At 42.5% G+C, this 19,495-nt stretch overlaps 2 protein-coding genes across 2 annotated transcripts; one reads left to right on the forward strand and one right to left on the reverse strand.

Annotated features, from left to right (window-relative positions):
* Position 1: 1 nt before the first annotated feature.
* Positions 2-6,408, reverse strand: birc7 (baculoviral IAP repeat containing 7). Its single transcript, XM_084553035.1, has 7 exons — positions 5,583-6,408; positions 4,931-5,030; positions 4,111-4,192; positions 3,953-3,998; positions 2,995-3,204; positions 2,306-2,371; positions 2-2,210 (listed from the first exon to the last, which is right to left on the reverse strand). The coding sequence occupies exons 1-7, from the start codon at positions 6,073-6,075 to the stop codon at positions 2,011-2,013; spliced, it is 1,197 nt and encodes a 398-aa protein (XP_084409161.1). The 5' UTR covers positions 6,076-6,408; the 3' UTR covers positions 2-2,010.
* A 637-nt stretch (positions 6,409-7,045) lies between these two features.
* Positions 7,046-13,722, forward strand: LOC311494360 (YTH domain-containing family protein 1-like). Its single transcript, XM_084553373.1, has 6 exons — positions 7,046-7,870; positions 8,706-8,727; positions 10,096-10,175; positions 10,422-12,074; positions 12,246-12,290; positions 12,417-13,722. The coding sequence occupies exons 1-6, from the start codon at positions 7,844-7,846 to the stop codon at positions 12,441-12,443; spliced, it is 1,854 nt and encodes a 617-aa protein (XP_084409499.1). The 5' UTR covers positions 7,046-7,843; the 3' UTR covers positions 12,444-13,722.
* Positions 13,723-19,495: the final 5,773 nt, after the last annotated feature.

Below are 19,495 nucleotides of genomic sequence, written 5' to 3' on the forward strand. Positions count from 1 at the left end.
AATAGAAAATGTAAATAATGGAACTAGGAGGGGAAGAATTTTCAATTTAGAAATTTGAATGTGAACTATCAAGAACTCAAATGAGTGTAAAAGGTGTTCAAACACACGGAATGGCATGCAAGTCTTACTTTTATTTCTGGAGTCTTATTATAATTGTGACTATTTTCGCCACAGCAACGGCAGTATTTTTGACGTGTCGGGTATTTGTGTTAGACAATACGCTGAAAGCTTTGTTTTCACTTCAGTTCTCCTCTTAATTACTGAGATCTGGCAAAGACAGTCATTACACACTCCCGTGCAAAGGTTACACTGCATGTGTTTAACTTGAATCAAACAATAGGAATTGTTTCACTCTTCATATTGCACACGTAGCCCATTGTCTAGATGTTTGGGTATGACCTTTGGTGCAGAAGTAGCATAGCTGTACCTGGATACCTCGTCTCCTCTCAGTTTAAACTCTCCATGATGCTAGTCTCAGTTGTGTTTGTTTAATAGCATGTTTTTGGACAGGGTTTGCATTGTAATTATGTGTACAGCATATTAGAAAAATACAAAATTGGCATCTTAAACTCATAGTGTATACGTTGGTTCAGCTTTAACTTAAAGCTTCTTCTGAGCTGTCGATGTCTTTTATTCTGACCCAGCAACGTTTATTTTAGGCTCAAGTGCACAAACACGCATCACATCTCCAATACTGGTCGTTGGCACTTTTTTTGTGTGTGTTCATGTTTGATTTGTCACAACAAAGTCAGACGTTGTCAGAGCTCCTGTCACCTTGCTGTTTGTGTGAGTCACCACTGACCTCTGGTGTTCAAAGTGGTCACGCACAAGTTGCAGTGCGACTGAGTTTCTGGCGCAAACCTCCACATTTAGGTCAGCGCTCTGCCCTGACCACCTTTTATTTCTTCCACTGTGTCTTCACCGTTACATCGCATGCTACAGCATTAAGGTTAAGATTTTGTCACCCTCTACGTTTGAATGCAGATTCTTATCACAATGACATTTGTTTGATTTCTTGGTGTAAAGGCAGAAACTTTGCACTTGCAAGGCTGTCAAACCGCTAAGCTTATTATTATTATTTTTGTTTGTCTATAGTCAAAAGACTTTGTGAACAAAGACGTTTTTGTTCATTTCGTTCCCAGTTATTTTTAATCTCTTATCCGCAGCTAAAAATATCAAGTGTGTGTCAGATTCCTCTGTAATATTTAAATATGCTTCACTGCCAATTGTCCGAACTGTTACAATATCATCTGACCAACTCTGACGGCCAATTTCGCAACAATGAGAATGAACCCATTTTGATTTGATTGGTCACATCTCTCTTGGAGAGATGCAATCATTTCTACAGTATGTCATTATTGTCTTTATAATTTAAGGTTTACACGCTCCTGGTAAGCTAACCGGTCTGTGTATGTGTTAGAAGAAACACAAAGCACCTCAAACTGTATCATAATCAGTATTTGTAGTAAAATGCTACGAAAAATTGTTAATGTAAAAAAACTAGTCTTCCTCTCAGTGCAATACATCCTATTCCCAAACCTCGGTGACTGGTATTAGTTGAAGCCCGTTACGGTTGTGTATGTGCTAGTCTCCACTGAAAAGATTCCACCTCTTTGTAGATATATTTTTCTTTGTATAGAAAGTGGAAAAGATTATCTTTTGTCATCTTTTGTTTCGCGTCCTGTGTTGCTCCGAACTCATGTGACCTGATTGTGTACTCCTATTTATCCAGAACTGTGCTTTGTGTTCATGTAAATAGGTGTTTGTTAATAATAAAAAAAAGAATGTGTTCTTTTAATGTTTTTGTGTGTCATTAAGTATTTAGTGTTTTCTTGTTGTTTGAGTGAAAACACAATGACGACAATACACAAGTGGTACAGCTTTAATATAGAAAATTATCTGTCAGCAAGCAACCGGCACTCTTTGTTTAACGGGGGTGGAAAGAGTGCAGTGGAAAACTCAAGGCCACTCACGCAACACCTGTATAAGGGCGGATTTTCACCACCTGCCTTAGGACATAAAAGCACGGACGCTGCCTCTGATGACAGCTCTGCAGATGGGGCAGTGGCGCAGGCTGGCGGCACAGTCACCGCAAACCACCAGGTGACCACAGGGGATGAAGACGATGGACACCAGCTTGTCCATGCACACTTTGCAGGTCCTCTCCTCCTGCAGCTGCCTCAGCAGCTCCTCTGGACTGGGGTTCTTAACTGTTGGAGAAAAACAACAAACAAACAATTTGGTTAACTGCTACAAGCACAAAATATATGATTTCTTGTAAATCACACAGATGTTGTCCACTGACCTTTCTCTCTGATGGGTGCCGGTGTTCTTACATTTCCTGCACCAGAGCCCTGCCTCGTCTCTGGCTCTGAAGCACACATGAAAATGTCAACCAGACATATTATGAACTCAGTAACACCCATTGTAACACTGAATTAAATTTGTTCACAGGAAAAAGATGTGACAATTCTGAAGGAAAAATACATTTTAATTAACTCGTGAGAAATGACTGGCTCTTGTAGTAGTAGTCTGAATCTCAAAGGGTTTCCTGTCGAGACTGGTGAGTTCAGCAATTATCAGGCAAAAAAAAAAAAAGATTCATTTGTAAATCGTATCAAAAGTATTGGTCCTGTAGAAATCTCATGTATTTTTTGATGTAATATTTAACAGCATTTAACTGATATAGCTTGTCAAGGATACAAATTTTTGTCACTTTAACTTTTGTTTTGCAAAATATTGAATAATTGTATCTTACTAGGATCTAAACAGTTATTTAAATGAAATTATCTGAGAAGTTTTAGCCATCTGAAATGTGACAAGGGACCCCAGAAAGACAATGTAGGCAACCCCTGTCAGTATATTTTCCTCTGAACTGTAATAGATCAGAAGTATAAAGTAGCAGAGAATTAACTCACTCACGTAAAGTATAAATACCTTGAAATAGTAAGTAAGTACTATACTTGAGTAAATTTAAACACTGCTGGCTGTTACCTCTGCTCTGTGGCTCCCTCTGTCTGTCCTCCTCCTCAGCCTGCAGCACATCACTAACCAGATCAGATACAGATGTGTAGTGCTGGCCTGTCAGAAGGTACTTGGTCTGGACTAAGCTCTCCACCACGCTGGCTTCAAAGCCCATCTGGAGCACAGTCTGCACCACAGGTGAAAGCATGGCGGATGAAGCCCCCAGTCCCACGACCAAATCTGGGGGATAGAGAGGAGAGGGGAATATGGTATAAGAGAAGCAGTCTAGCTTACGCTGGCCCATGCACCACACATAAATGATTCTGTAAGACGAGTGAAGCACCCAGCTTACCTCTGTCTGCCAATATCTTAACATTTCAAAACACACAACCCTCTCACACTTCTGCGAAAATGGATTATAATTGTGCTTTCTTCATTGTATGGAATAATTGCCCTCTCATGACTGCCCTGCAACCATGAGCAATAGTCATCAGGTTTCCATAGCGCTCCCTAATTACTGCCATCCTAGAGCAAACATTAGCTCAGGTAATTGAACATGCATTAATTTCATTCTCAGCAGCCTCACAAAGAAATAGACCTGCTTTCTCCCAACGAGGGTCGGCTCAGTGGCTTATTAGAGATTTTAAATAGATCTTGTGCACGGTACGCTTTCATCCATCAGATCTGCATTCCTACCTGAGTGTTACGCCCGGGTTGAGTTAAGAGTGAGTCAATCAAGTCGTTGCATTTTGCACCTGCTGTGCGAGTCATAATGTTTCCTCAACCCTGCGCCTTTTGTGTGAACAAGCAAGACTGCATGTTGACAGTTTAATTCCTTGCAGTACAGGATATGCAGAGATAATTACCGCCATCAGATCAGGAGGCTTTTAGATTGTTTTTCATGGCTGCTCAGAAAGGAATTAGGTTTGTTGAGGTTTTTGGTGCGTGGCGCCGATTCTCTGCCTCATTTTAGTTTTATTTGACTTACCATTTCTGGAGCCAATGTCTCTGCCTGCGGATGTCTGTGATCCTCCCTAGAAGAAAGGTGAGATTTTGAAGTTGCAATCAAAGTCGAGGATTATTTAAATGCAACAATGACGAACAGTAGAGGTTATAATGTCTAAATAAGAGGAATAAAGTTCTCACCACAGTCTCACCCAGATGAAAATGAGTATCCTGTATGTTGCTGATATACTCCTGCCCTCTTGAATGAATTAAGAACTCACATCTGAGAAAAAAAGAGGTTTCTTTATAATCTGCAATGCCTATATAATGTATGTATATACACACATACTATATATGTCATCTGTAATGGGGATGCGTCTGTCTGTGTGTATATAAATGCAGTGCTGTGCAAAGATTTTAATATTAATATCTAAACGTAAAGCCTGTATAGTTTCTTTTTAATCAATGAATTTAATAAAACTACAGCAAACCAAAATAAGCCCAACTCAGATCCACATGTTTATGAAGTTTGTACCATTTGCCTTTAAACCACAGCAGTATTTGTGCAGTACAGATACCGGTAAGCAGTATCTCTATAGATGCTTGTGTCTGTAAAATCCTAACTATAGCCATGCCAAGCCCATGCAATAACTCCACGTCCTGACTGCGTGTACACAGTGATGTATTTTGCAAACTTGACTCTCAATTGCTTCGCTCTCTATATATAATCTCAAAATAACTCCAGGTTGTTGACGTCACTGATCTATTGGGGCCATTTGTCACAGGACTCTTTGTTCTTCTTGTGACTGAATATAGTTGTTTATTCTCTGCTGTACGTTTGGGATTGTTATCTCATCCCAGAGAATGAATATGAGACGGAGTGAACAGATGAACTCTCTCTGATGGCGCTGGACGACCGACAAGATTGTTAACATCGAAAGCATCTAAAACTTATGTGTAGTACTGTATACGTAAAAAGTGGGGGTAAATTATGTATTCAGCTGAAAGTCAGTGTTGTTACCGTGGAAACCATTTGGCGTGTTCCTGCCAGGGGTCGTCGCCTGTCTCCCAGTTCCTCAGGCCGCCGTCACAGAAGTAGCATTTGACGTTGTCACCGTGACCTGTGATACAAGGCTACTGTGAAAACGCTCTCATGGCAAGGAATCTTTGCAGCTTCGTGAGTGAACACAGAAACTATCTTTACACTTGCAAGGCTGTCATAAATGAAAATAAATAAATAAATAAACAGGTAAATTTGTAATGTTTGAAAGTTGTGCACAAGCAACGAGCTGGAAAAGTTACAATAAAGGTGACCTGACCCGTCTATGACGCGGTCAAAATGACCACATATTCACACGTTATTGGTCATTATTTGACTACATTATTTTGTTTTGGTGATTGTGATGTTGTGTCCACACTGTGTTGTGTATTGCCTGCCGCTGTCCAGTCCTCCTTCTTTAGCAGCCCCAGCTTTGTCCAGGTTGTTCTGTCCACAACATCATGACTCAGCAGGACAATTGTACAATGAACTCACTCTCATAGAGGGGACACTCTAGCAGTGACTCGGTCAGCGTGGAATGCAACACACCAATGGATACTTACATGTTGCTAATAAACTATTAAAGAAATGATTTGACAAATGTTTTTAGGCTTTGTAGTGAGATATGGAGTACCTGTGTAGAAAAATCCTGCTCTGGCAAGAATATCTGGCTGGACTGAGGCGTCAGTTGGCCAGTTGTGAAAAGTGGTGAGGCGGGACTCCTCTGCTTCCATCTCAGGGTATACTGCTTGTCCCGCTGTTCCCTGGTCATCCATAGTCATCCTCTGGAGCTGACTCAACAGCTGCCCATCTACAGAGTCAGAGGACCCAGCCTGGAGAGGAATATTTCCCACAGATCGACCTTGTATGAAACCGCAAGTAGGGAAATGTCTCTTGTGTTCCTGGACTGGGCCGTCCCCGTGAACCCAACATCTTAAAATCCCTCCACAGCAGAAACACTGAACTTTGTCCCCGGGGCCTAGAAAGAAGAAGCCCGCCTTGGCCAAGTCGCCAGATGTGACAGGTGCATCTGCTGGCCAGCTCTGAAACGTCTGAAGTCTCTCCGCTTCTCCTCGCATCCGAGGCTCCTCGAGGATGTGCAGCATAGTTCTCCTGTCACCCGTCATTCTGCGGCATATAGGTTTTCCTTTCTCGTTTAGTCCTGTGCCAGTCTTCCGTTTTGCAGTCCATAGTGGAGCGCACACTGAAGGTGAGTGCAGCACACCAGCTGAAATAATATGATCAGCTGCGGGGGCCTGCACCGTGGCCTACGGGAGACTGCTTTCCAGAAAATCCCCTGAATGCCAGAACGTATGCTCATTGATCCTTGAATGAATGACAACCTGAACATGCCACGTAGCTCCACCTCTCAGGAAAAAAAGGCTCAGCATGTAAATCACTTCGGAAGCATGCCGTAGCCTTACAACTAATGTGATTAATAAATGAAGAGTCGTTAAAAACAGAAGTAAGCACAAGAACTAAAAGCTCACAGCTGAATAACAGAAAACCATTTAACTTATAATGTATAAGAATACAGCTGATAGCGAATAGAAAAAGCTTATTTTTCTTGTTTATTCTATAGGTATCGGCTTTTGACTTGAGCTTGCAAGATTAATTGTAAGATGACAGATTTTCTTTCTATTCTGGCTATAGTACATTTTAAAATTCTCGACAACCAGCGATGAGAGGCCAAGTAAAGCCAAGTAAAAACATAATCTACACAAAACAGTTTTTAAATAGCTCTTATGGTGCATGGGTTTTTGAAAAATAAAGTCAAACACGTTACTGCTAATATTAATAGTAATACAGAGATCTGATCTTCATATTCACATATTTAGGCTACAGGTAAAAATGTTGACCTTTGACTCAATTTGGGGGATCGTGAATCTATCATTGCTACCCCCTGCTGGTGAAAGGGGGTAATGTTTTATTTTATTTTTATTTTTTTATTTTTTTTTATTATTACAGCTCAGTCAAACCTGTTCATGATCTATTCTTAATCATGTTTTGATTGCCAAGACCAACACAGGTGTTATGTTACTTTACCTGCCAAAAAAAAAAAAAAAAGAACTGGGTGCAGGCTGGACACCTAATAACGTGAGGACAAATACTGATACCTTAAACATTTACTCGACTGCCTCCTTATTATGTTGTAGTTTAAATTCCACAAATATGAACACTGTGCTGAGCTGCAGTGTCAGATCCAAGGCTGTAGAAAAATCACACACAGTCTGCTGACACCTCCTCTTTGCGCTGTTTCTGTTTACACCCACAGATGTTGCAGAAAATAGCACTAGTTTCCAGTAAAAGAGTAAACTTGTTCAGCTGGAGTGTCGATGTTTATGACTTAGGGCCCATCAGTTATTTTTGTATCGTTAAATCACAGACGTTAGCTTGTGTGTCCAGTTAATGGAGAGGATGCTTCAAACTTTTGCCACCCCGCGGGGAACGACGTGAACTACAGCGGCGGCTCAAAGCCCGGATGGAGCAGCCATTGGGGAAGTGTACTGGGCTTTAACGTAACTGAAGAGGGCTCTCTGTCTCTGTGGAATAAAAAAAGGACAAAGTAAGAGGCAACCGAAGATAGAAATACTCAACATCCGAAAGGTCAATTCGGCGACACGTACCGTGAAACTGAAGACCTGCACAAGGACTTGATTGCTTTCGGACACAGTATCCGAGGCGACAGACTTGAACTGTGGAAGTTGGGATACGTCCACACAGCGGAAAATCTACAGCTGAGCCTGCGCTACTACTGCTAGCCACACGCTAAGCGGCACAGCTAGCCACGAAGCTAACTGCAACTGAGCTGTGAACTTGCTTTCAAATCACGGGGGTTGAAATTCAGTCACAAGCTCAGGCTCTGTGCGAATCCAGGGACTTGCTTAATGAATTATGTCTGCCACAAGCATTGACCCTCAGGTAGGAAGGACGATGTGTCTCGCCTGTAGAGAGCTTTCAAGCTAGCTACCTGCTAACGTTAACGATTTATTGGGCTACGGCTATTCCTCGGAAGTGCTAGCTAGCCACTAGCGTTGGCCGGTGCATGTAGCTAGCAAGTTAGCCACATTCCGTGAAATTGTTATATGTTTTAATTAACTTGTTAGAAAGATTACACATATAATCTAGCACGCAGTCCACTGTCAAATGCATATTTAACAGAATTGTTGTTTTGTTAACGACATAAGAGGAAAAAGTCCCAACCTTAAGGTTTGAGACGAGAAACCTAATGCTAGTTAGGGTAAACAGATTTACAGAAATGCTCAGGCTAACCTATTCAGTGAATACTAAGTTTCAGTATTCACTGAATAGGTATTATGTTGTCTGAGCTGACCGAGTTGCTTTCAGTCTTTTACTGGAAAAACTCGGTTACAAGCTGCATTAACGCCACTGGCGTGAGGGAAAGCCATTTTAAGGGGTCTACGTTTGTTAGCAAAGTTGTGCGTGAATCAACGCTAGCATTAGCTGCTTAATAAACTATCATTAGCTGTACACTAAAATGTGTAATACACTAAATAACTGGCAGTAACTTCTGCAGCCAGCTATAAACATCAGGTCCTTTAAACTACAGAGAGCCTCGGGTAAATGTTCTGCATTGCCTCTCTTCAGGAAGTAGTCTTATGTTCAGCCTCTTGGCATAAAACTGGTTACATTTAGGACTGTGCCCAGTCCTAACATACAATTGAAATCTCAGACAGCTGAAAATAACCCAGTCTTTTCTTTTTTTTTTTCTTTTTATGATTCAACCTGGATGCAGAGATCAAAGGGACAAACTAAAGGTGAGTTGGGAAGTACAGATATATGTTTATTCTGGGCCTACATTCACCAAATTAATCTGAATAATCTTATTCTCTGTCTCTAACATACACTTCTGGCAGGCCTCACAATATTTGAGAAGAACAAATAACATTATGCTGTTATTATAATGAAGATTGGTACAGTGTGAAAAGGTACAGATGAAATAATGTAACCTTAGTGACAGGTTAATTTGGCATCATCTGTCACTTTAGTGGATGAATGCCCAAGTTTGGAGAGAGATGACTTTTCTTTGAATAATTTTGCTGATAGTCTGAAATACATACAAAATATTTTAAGGTTATCTACTAGTGGTAAAAATATGTGATGTCTCAGACAGACTAATGTGATTGAAAATGTCTTTGAGTTTAGAAACCTCTTTATAGCAATGGATGACAGTGAATAACCATATTGTCATTGTCATGTCATGATGGTCCGTCATATTCCACAGAATCCATTGCAGCTGCAGTAAAATTAACCAGACAACAGTCTCTTTTCAGCTGAGCTTACAGATGTTGTGCATTTCAGATCCAAAATATCTAGGTGTAACTTTAAATACAATAAACATTTAAGTTCTTTTGAATCTATGTATTTAATGGAAAGGCAACTGACTGGACTTGTTTGAGTTTTCTTAAAGACTTTTCTCCACTCATCCGTGTAGCTTTGTCATGATGAGTGGGGAAACATTTTCAAGAAAACAACTCAAGTCCAGTTGTCTTTGTCTTAGATATACCATGACCTGGAAGGGTGAGAATCTACTCAGATGCTTTAAATATAAACAAGCAGTTACATGTACTTTGTGTTGTACTTTTGTGTATTACCTGTACAAATATTTACAGGTAATCCATTATTGTCAGTACATAAGGCCTTGTTATTGTGTTGTTTGTGATTTCACAAGTCGTGTTTGATCTAGTGCTATTGTTGGAAGAGGTGGAGTGAATGGCAGGTCTTGAGTCATCCTTCACCTACAGGTCTGGCAGGCAGCAGGCCACAGCCTGATTCACCTCCAGAATAGGGTTGTTTCAAGGGCCACAGGGATCCCTGACATGGCATACTAATTTTGATTTTATTTTTATTTATTGGAAAAGCGCATGCAGTAGGGATAGACAGATCTGAGCACTAAACTGTGGGTTTAACTTGATATAATCGGTATGGCTTTGTGCACCACTAAAAAAATAATATAACAAAATACACTTATTATGGTTTAAATATTTCAGTAGCATTATTAGTAGCATCAAATCTGTTGTAAGCTATATGAGTTGCTGCTGTCTCTCACCTAATAAAAAAAAAATAATAAAATGTCACCCATACAAGTAAATTTAGATGTTAATGTTAATTTTGTTTTTCTGCAGTGCAAAATGGTTCACTGCATCAGAAGGAGACTGTCCATGACAATGACTTTGAGCCATACCTCACTAGTCAATCAACTCAGGTAAAGTCCATTCTCCATCTTGCTGTACATTATTTTGGAGGATATTGTTTATTATGAAATGCCACTATGAGGCAAATGTGTACACAGTTGCATAAAAAACACTGTTTTCCATGGTTTAACTTTATCTGATATAATACTTCTATTATCTGTAAATAAGAACTACAGGTTTTAGACCTTTTAAATGTTTTTAAATAAATTGTATTTTACTTGCTAATCCTGTGATTCTGGTGGCTTTCATTCATTCAGAACAACAGCTACCAGTCCATAACCGACCCCTACCTGTCCAGCTACTACGCTCCTTCCATTGGATTTCCATACCCCCTCAGTGAGGCTCCCTGGTCCACAGGTGGGGACCCCCCTATTCCATACCTCACCCCGTATGGACCCTTGAGTAATGGAGACCATCACTTCATGCCGGACACAGTGTTTGGCCAACCGGGGGGCCTGGGAAGCAGTATCTACCCCCACAGGTTTAACTTTTTCCCTGAAAACCCTGCCTTCTCTGCTTGGGGCACAAGCGGTTCCCAGGGCCAGCAGACTCAAAGTTCAGCCTACGGTGGCAGCTATAGCTATCCTCCCAGCTCCTTGGGGGGTACTCTGGTGCCTGATGGTCAGACGGGCTTTCACAGTGACACCCTGAACAAAGCCCCTGGTATGAACAGCCTTGAGCAGGGTATGGTTGGTTTGAAGATCAGTGGGGATGTCACTGGTCAGGGCTCTGGAGTCAAGGCGGTGGGATCTGTGATTGGCGGACCTGCGGTGGCGGCCACGGGAAATGGAGCGACACCTATTGGAATGCCTCCCAAACCCACCTCCTGGGCGGCCATTGCCAGCAAGCCTGCCAAACCACAGCAGCTGAAAGCTAAGGTGAAGCCAGGGATGCCCAATCCGGGAGGAGCTCTTCCCCCACCACCCATCAAACATAACATGAACATTGGGACCTGGGACAAGGGCCCAGTGACTAAAGTAGCCACAGCCCCGCTGCAGCAGCAACAGCAGCAGCCGCTTGGCCTGCCTCATGGCATGCCACCTCAAGGCCCCATGCAGCAAGGACCCATGCAGCCCCCTCCTCACCAGTCATTGGTGCAACCCCAGATGCAGCCCATGGCCTTACAGCCCCAGCACCCCCATCACCAGCACCATCAGCCTCCGCCCCAGCCCTATCAAAACCACACCCAGCCCCCACAATCCCAGACCCGTTGGATTGCCCCACGCAACCGTAACCAAGGCTATGGACAGGGCGGGCCTGGCCATGACGGTAGTGGTGTCATGGGTGTGGTTGGTAGTGGGACCAATGGCCCCCAAACATCTGCAAGTCAGGGACCTGGTGCAGAGTCCCACCCAGTGCTGGAAAAGCTGCGTGCCTCCCATAGCTACAACCCCAAGGACTTTGAATGGAACCTGAAGAACGGTCGTGTTTTCATCATTAAGAGCTACTCTGAGGACGATATTCATCGATCCATCAAGTACTCCATCTGGTGCAGCACGGAGCATGGCAACAAGCGGCTGGACTCAGCCTTCCGGGCCATGAATGGCAAAGGTCCTGTGTACTTGCTGTTCAGTGTCAACGGCAGTGGTCATTTCTGCGGCGTGGCAGAGATGCGTTCACCAGTGGACTATGGGACCAGTGCTGGTGTGTGGGCACAAGACAAGTGGAAGGGAAAGTTTGATGTGGACTGGTTGTTTGTTAAGGACGTGCCTAATAGCCAACTGCGCCACATCCGCCTGGAGAACAACGACAACAAGCCAGTGACCAACTCCCGTGATACCCAGGAGGTGCCTCTGGAGAAGGCCAAGCAGGTGCTAAAGATCATCGCCACCTACAAACACACCACCTCCATCTTTGATGATTTCTCCCATTATGAGAAGAAGCAGGAAGAGGAGGAGGTGGTGCGCAAGGTGGGTTCAGTCTTCTTACGGTGTTTCCTTAAATACAGCAAAATTATGGTTCCTTTCACTAGAAAATCAAACCTTACCTGGATAGATGCTGCCTCCTTTACTGTATACTTGACTGTTGATTTATGAGAGGCTAATGTTTGTGTTTGTCCTCTTATTTGCTCATTTCCACAGACTTTTGAACCTCCTCAGATACAGAACCGCTCTCGGTTGGATCAGGTAAAGACCTACCATATTTACTTGCGTCACTGATGAGTTGACATGGTGAAGATGTTATTTCACTGTTGGATCACTGCTTCCTCCATTTATAATCAATTCTGTTTTTTGTGTTCTTTCTCAAAACAGGAGCGCCAAAACAGGAATAAACAATAGAAGACATTTATTCTTGGCTTGATCAACAGTTACACTAGGACTTGATTTAAGAGACAGAAGAATATGAAAATGCAAACAAGCCCTTCATTTTTTTTTTCTATTTAATCCTGGTGAATCTCTGCCATTGTCGAGACTTGTGCTTTTTTTGCCCCATGTACCACCACTTCTTGTGCAGGGATAACAAGCTGATTTAATGTATTACCTAGTCGCCTCCACACTCTTCGGTTCAGTTTTTTTTTTTTAAATATATTTTTTTCTTCCCGTTCCATAACGTACTCTTCTCTCATCAGACTGGTTTTCTCTCTCTTGCTCCAACCCCCCTCTTCTCTACAATTAAATCAGGGTTTGACTGCACCATGGAGAAAAAACATCTGCCACTTTATATTTCAGTACAATCAGGAACGGATGTGTCCTGCCCCTATTTGTCCATTTGGGGGCAACATTGCCATGCTTCAGAGGCTTAACTGTGCCAACAGGGTTGGAGGATCCCAAAGGCAATGTCGGACTTGGAACTGTGCGATAATAAAACTTCAATGGTTTATCTATTTTTCATTCAAATCGACAAAATCTCTATTTTTTGGCTTACTACTGACAATTTTCATTTCAGAAAACCTTTTTTCTGGAGCCTTAATGTTTTTTTTTCTAATTATTGATGACTTCTCAAAAGAACTGCTCAAACAGTGACACTGCTGGAGAAATCAGGGATAGTGTGAAGTCACACGGGACTTGAGACATTTCAGAGGAGGAATTGCAAAGGCCTCTGGGAAAGAAATAACGGATGTGTCCTCCACAGCCAGAACTCTCACCATTTAAATCAAAAATTGTACTATCGACATCTTTGACACCCCTATGCTTTTGCTTTCTTTTGGTGTTCGTCTTGAATGCGGTCTTTTGTATGTTTCATCAGGAGATTCTACTTGTGCACACAACCCAGTCTGAGAGAATTGTCGCATCCACCATTTTAAATTGCTTCATCAGAATTATGTAACGATGTAACTGCTACATTGAATGAATTGTTGCTATTGCATTTTTTGTTCCTCAAGAAAAGGGGGAGAGTTCACATTTTGTCCATTCACCGTCATTCTGTCTTAATCCTCAGTTTTTTTTGTGTTTTTTTTCTTTCTTCCCTTGAATTTGGTTTTGCTAAGTCTATCATGTTGGTCGTAATGCTAAGCTTTAACGTAGGAGCCTATATATTCATGGAGAAAGCCTAAAAATGTATAACCTAAAAATTAATGTAACTGATTTACTATCGAGTAAGAAAAAAATAAGAATGAAATGTGGTTTCTGTGTGTTTTTTTGTTTCGGTTGTTTCAACTATAGTTTGTTTTAGACTGATTCTATTGATAAAGTACTTCTGAAGTATGTTAATGAAGAAAAAAATAAGAAAAGAAAAAGATTGGTTATTAAAAACATACTGTCATTAATAGATGTGTGTGTGGCCATGCATGGCAAGCTGCAAAACTGTCTGCTGGAGATGTTAACACTATTATCCTCCCTGCAGGCTGTCTTTAAGGTGAGAGAGCTGTTGTTTGGTTAACAGTCTGTTTAAAATAACAGTGCCCCTGTTTTGCTGTCACTCACTTCAGAGCGTTTTGGAGGTGCGGATTATTTGTTTGAGAGATAAGCAGGCTCTCTCCTCTTGATTAGTTTGGGGTCGTCAATTCAGTGCTTTGTCGGTTGCAAGTTTACGATGCTGAAAGGAATGCTGCTGTAGACAGAGCTGTCTCTTTCGTTGTAAGGGATTGTTGCTCGTTTGTGAATTTGTGTAAGGGTTTCAATCTGATGTAGCCTCGCTGTAACCAAACTCAGTTTTCGGATCCCCCATTCGGTTTTCTGTTTAAAATATTTGAAAAGGTTAACGTGAGATGCACCTGTTTAGCTTATGTCTCCTGGAGAATAAGTTGTTTGTGTTTTCAGAAGATGTTTGAAAATGTGTATGTTATACGGTCTGTATTGATTTCTCTCATAACACTGGCAGACGTTCTGCTCTTTGCTGAGGCTTCACATCAGTATTTCCAGACGCGTGAAGCTGCATTGTGTTTGAACCTGCAGCGTGTCCCCTGCAAGCTAGAGAACTGACCACTAACGGTAGCCCTTCTTCTCCTTCCTGCCTGCACTAATCAATAGCTAGGTTGATCCAAGCAATACGCTGAACGGCCTTCACGTGTTTTGTCTTCACGACCGCTTTTCTGTCCAAGCAGTGTTGAGTCGAGGGGAGATGAAAAGCTAGAGGATGGCACAGAAGACTGTCGCAGCCACAGCCGTGTTTGCGCCTCGGGAAGCATGAACTGGTTGTGATTTTTTTGGCACAGGGCTTACGTGTACTGTCTGAAGATGTTTTCTGCAAGACGGATGTCAGGTTAGCCAACAAAGAATATTTATGAACTCGAAACGATCAATGACACGAAATACTAAATAAATATTGATTATCTTATAGGCCACAGCTGTAGTGGACGTACCTTGTTCGAGAGATCTATCTTGGTTTTTCTTTATCAAAGAAGTCAAGCCTTAATAAACTGTCCGTTCAGAAATTACTCTGTCTTGAGCTCATCAATTCTTTGTTAGTAACTAAACAGTCATCTGTAGTGACCTTATACAAAGCAGGGAAGCCCTGTAGTGGTTAAATGTCAGCGAGAAGATTTCTAGGCTGGAATTGTTTCTTTCTGTTGTCGTTTTTCTCCACACTCCTAACAGCTGTGTATTCTCAGTCTGTAAATACTGTACCGTCATCAGATCAGGCATGTGTTTCAGCAACTTCAAGTGGTCTGCAGGCTCACAGGTTTTACCATGTATGAAACAGATTTGGCCATTTTAGTGGACAAAGACAACGGGCAAAAAAAAAATTATAAACTGGATCCATCTGATATTTCCTGTACACATTCAGTCTTAGGTGTTGCTGAAAATGTGGAATTTTTTTGGTAATCAGCACTGGTTAATAACATAATTGTTCCACAAGTCAGTGGATCTTCTTTTCTTCCATTTACAGGAGCTCTCCATGGTGCTGATTTCCTGATTTGGAAGAGTTGCCGGTGGGAATGTTCCTGTCACAAAAATGAAGTCAGGAACGGTATGTGGAGTGGAAACACTGAGCGGCCTTTCATAAAAACAGAAATAGTAATGTTCTTGCATCTCAGATAGATATAACATAATATCTTATGCTGCATCAGAATTTCTATGCTAGCAAAAGGATGAAGCTTCAGCAGAGCGGCTCCTTGGTACAAGTCTGTCTACGCACATGTTATTATTATTATTTTAATTTATGACTTCAGTTCTGAAATGAAAGCAGTTTAAATGAAGTTCAGCAAATACGTAATGTGTGGTGCAAAGCTGGCATGGCCACGTACATTTCAACATAAAAGAATCACGGGAACAAGTGGAAAACTCAGAGTAGCTCAGGCTTTATTTGTTTGACACATCATTACAAAGCACAAATGAAAAACGAAAAATAGGCAAACAGTATCACATCTATACGCTATACTGGAGTAGTAATGTGGAGCTCAGTGCTGTAAACAACCTAAATACGTTACCAGTAAGACACGTGATCCATGTTCTTCTCCTGATAATTTCTTGTTTGTATAAATAATAGGAAATAAGTATATTTATTTATGTAAATACAGTGGCTCTTCATATATGCGGATGCAAATTTAAATAACATGAAAGTTGTCGAATATGGTTGATTCACTGTCGCATTATTAAGTAACCGTTATTCAGAAATATGCACGACCTTGAGCTTAAATGTTCAGCGGGGACTAAACCTATTCAGAAACAATATTCTACTTTGGAGAGGGACTAAAGACAGCAGTCCACCTTGTGCGTGTTTATATTGTTTAACCCAACGCTCACTGCTATGAAGCTTGAACGATGCGTTGAGATAGTGACGCCTGTAGGTGGCATTGAATCGCCTATACTTCTATATGCTGATTCAATCCGAATAAAACACCGCAGCCGTCGCCAGTTTGTATTCCTCCAGGGCACTTCAGCCTCCCCTCTGGGCCTGTGGTTTGAGCCGCGCACTGAAGGTGTGGTGGACTGGAACTGCTGGCCTACTTTTCCTCATGAAATAATTTATCACACCAATTTCAGCTGCAGCAACAACTGTGACTAAAGTGTCCTCCATTTTTTTTTGTGTGTGAGTGAAATATTGTCGCAAGAGGACTGTAGACTAAAGAAACAGCCGCACGGGCTCCTAAAGATATAAAAATTACCATAATGCACTATAAGAGAGCGATGGATGTTTCTATTGTCAGGCACATACGGATTGGCTTTAATTTGCAGGCGGGCTTTGCAGCCGGTGCACCAAAACCATTAGCCTTTGTCTTAGCCCGTGCCTGATTTTAGCCCACGGTTTAAATGGAAATGTGTATGATTTTCAGATTTCTCATTTAGATGAACTCCTAATTTTAGATTCGTTGACGCGTTGCCTGCCAACAAACTGATTTTACAGAGAAGAGACAAGATAAGAATGGCGCACTTGATAACGGAAGCTTTCGCCAAGTCCTAAATCAAAAATAAAGTTAGGATGCGTTAAAGGACATCGTAAATTTAAATGATTCCCTAATGTGTTTTCGTAAAACGCACTTGGCTAAAGTCCAGTTGTTTTCCGTCGAGGCTGCAGTGAAAGGTTTAACATTTACTTGATGCCTCAGACTAAACCGACATTTAAGTATTATTTTTTTTGACCAAAGACGCGATGTAACGTTAATCACTGTAAGCTGATGTTAATACATTGTTAAAGTACGCATTGCGTCCGTTCAGTCAAAGCAACACACACACACACACACACAGGCACGCGTACACATGCTTGCGCTGGGCACACACACACACGCGCGCGCAGTTGAGTGACAGTACAGCAGTCAGCTTTATCCTGCTGCTGTGGTTGGCAGCCGGGGCCTATTTTTGTGCCTTTAAGGGTCAAAGTAGTGCACGAAAGCCTGCGGCCTGGTGAAACGATGAAGGGACGAAATGTGAAGCGTGATGCCGTGTAGATTCCTCTCTTGGCATTCACCGCGTGCCTTAATTGTATGGACATTAAATCAAGGTCCGCTGTGAACACGCAGAGTGACAACCCTTTAAGAAGTCGCCTTCTCACCCTGCTGCTGGGCGCAGAATGAAGCCAAGCGAGCGGTTTCCTAACCCTACATCCGACTTCCACAGCTCAAACCCCGGCATCTTCCGCCAAGGAGGATGCAAGACTGCACGACTGCGATTTAAGTACAGCTCCCGTTTCCGTGCGCGCGCTCGAGTGTACACACACGCGCGCGCACACACACACACACGCCGGCACACACATACACATGCACACAAAACTAAAGCGGATTTGCAACACAATCACGCACACGCACACACATTTCGACATTCAAATCTAAAGCCGATTTATAGCCTACTCCAGCAGTAATACGCGCCGCCACACTCCTCTCCTGCGCCTCTTTGGATTCCACGCAAAGAAATATTGATATCACTGCGCCACAGCTCGACACCAGCCCCCTTCAGAATACGACCCATACTCAAAGGATGAAAAGCTTACACCTGGAAAAAACCTCCTCATGTTATTTGCAAACTACTCCCTATTTCGGCGGTTGTGCGTCTTTACGCATCTCCTGGCAGGTTACCTTGCACAGAATGACAGCTCAAGCTACACACAGCCCCTCGCTTTGTCCTTCCTCAAAACCACTCAATTTACAACATTAAGCCTGACCAAAAACACAAAGACAAGAGTGAAAAACAGAGGAAAAAAATCAACGATGGTAGCACGCCACAAGGCTATTTGATGCCATACATCCCACTGCGAAGAGTACTGTATGTTCCATTTAACTTGGCTTGAATGCAGTTCCTCGACTTGTCCACGATCAACGCCCTCGGACAAAACGCGCGATGCTTCCTTTCGCCTCTCATGCAGCTGACAAACTACAGAAAGCTAGTTTTACATTATGCTACTGCAGGCTAAATCTTGAAACCCCAAGTCGTTCTTCTACAGCTTTCTAGCGTATCCCTAAAGCTGGTGCCGCCGGGAGGCTGATTCTCTTGCGTTTGACTTTGGAAAATTGCTTCTTCGTCTTCAGAAATGTCCCCTCTCCACCAAGAGTCATTCGGTTCCTTTTGGTTCGTGTCTTTTTAATCTGACCCATTTCAGGCACAATCCAGCCCTGGATGCATGCCCCCCTCTCTCTCTCGCTCTCCTCTCTCTCTCGGGCTGTGTGATCCACTGTCTCCCGGATTAGAGCGCCCCTCTCTTCCCATCCTAGACAATTGCGAGTCTCTGCTGATTGGGCTTCAGCGCGAGAGGATTACATGGGCGCACAATGACGTCATGGCCCCGGGCCCAAGCCACCCCCTCCCTCCTCACCTCCCCCCATTAAAACCAAATCCTCATCAGCCCCAAATGTCCTTGAAACCAACGACCTGACTTTCTGCAACGCGTCATGCATGCATGCATCGGTGCAGACTGCTGTTTATTCTTGTGGGAAACAGTCTAGCTGTAGCCAGTGGCCGGAATTCACCAACAAATACAATACACCGTGCACTCAGAGGAAGCCAAAATATCAGAGAGCTCCAATGTCGCTAGTGTGGACCTGAATACCTTGAAGGTTCAGCCTTTGCAGGTGTATGTCAAGCTGCTAATTTCTGCTTCAAATAATGTTTCGGGCCTGTCGTAAATAAAGAGGTGAACAGGTTCAACTGTGGTCACATCCTGTTCTTATTATGAGCCAAACCTGATTTACAAAGGCATCAAATAAAGTTGCTCTCGCATGTGAACCCCAAAGCACAAGCCACCGGCCTCTACACTTCCAATTATGTCGAGATGTAATGCCAGGCAGTAGGTAGACGATTTGCCAATTAAACATCGGTTTTCTGATTCTCGTGCTGTAAATGCATTAACCCTTCACCGCATTCCTGGCGCAGGCCCACATCAGCTTGCAGTTCTTTTCCTTCTGGGACTAAACATTTTATGTAACATCCACATCAACTGCATCCTTGCCAATCTGAAAAAGAGCGTTCACGGTTAGTCTTTTAAGGCCTGTGGCCTATGACCCAAGGTGATCAGGACCACC

This window comes from Chelon labrosus (assembly GCF_963514085.1).
Source record: "Chelon labrosus genome assembly, chromosome: 10".
In the NCBI taxonomy this organism is placed as follows: domain Eukaryota; kingdom Metazoa; phylum Chordata; class Actinopteri; order Mugiliformes; family Mugilidae; genus Chelon; species Chelon labrosus.

Coding starts and splice junctions, on each gene's coding strand:
- birc7 (XM_084553035.1), bottom strand. CDS start 6,075: ATGACGGGTGACAGGAGAACTATGCTGCACATCCTCGAGGAGCCTCGG. Junction 5,031..5,582: donor AGCAGGATTTTTCTACACAG/GTACTCCATATC, acceptor CTTGTATCACAG/GTCACGGTGACAACGTCAAA. Junction 3,999..4,110: donor TTCATCTGGGTGAGACTGTG/GTGAGAACTTTA, acceptor CCTTTCTTCTAG/GGAGGATCACAGACATCCGC.
- LOC311494360 (XM_084553373.1), top strand. CDS start 7,844: ATGTCTGCCACAAGCATTGACCCTCAG. Junction 8,728..10,095: donor ATCAAAGGGACAAACTAAAG/GTGAGTTGGGAA, acceptor GTTTTTCTGCAG/TGCAAAATGGTTCACTGCAT. Junction 12,075..12,245: donor AGGAGGAGGTGGTGCGCAAG/GTGGGTTCAGTC, acceptor TCATTTCCACAG/ACTTTTGAACCTCCTCAGAT.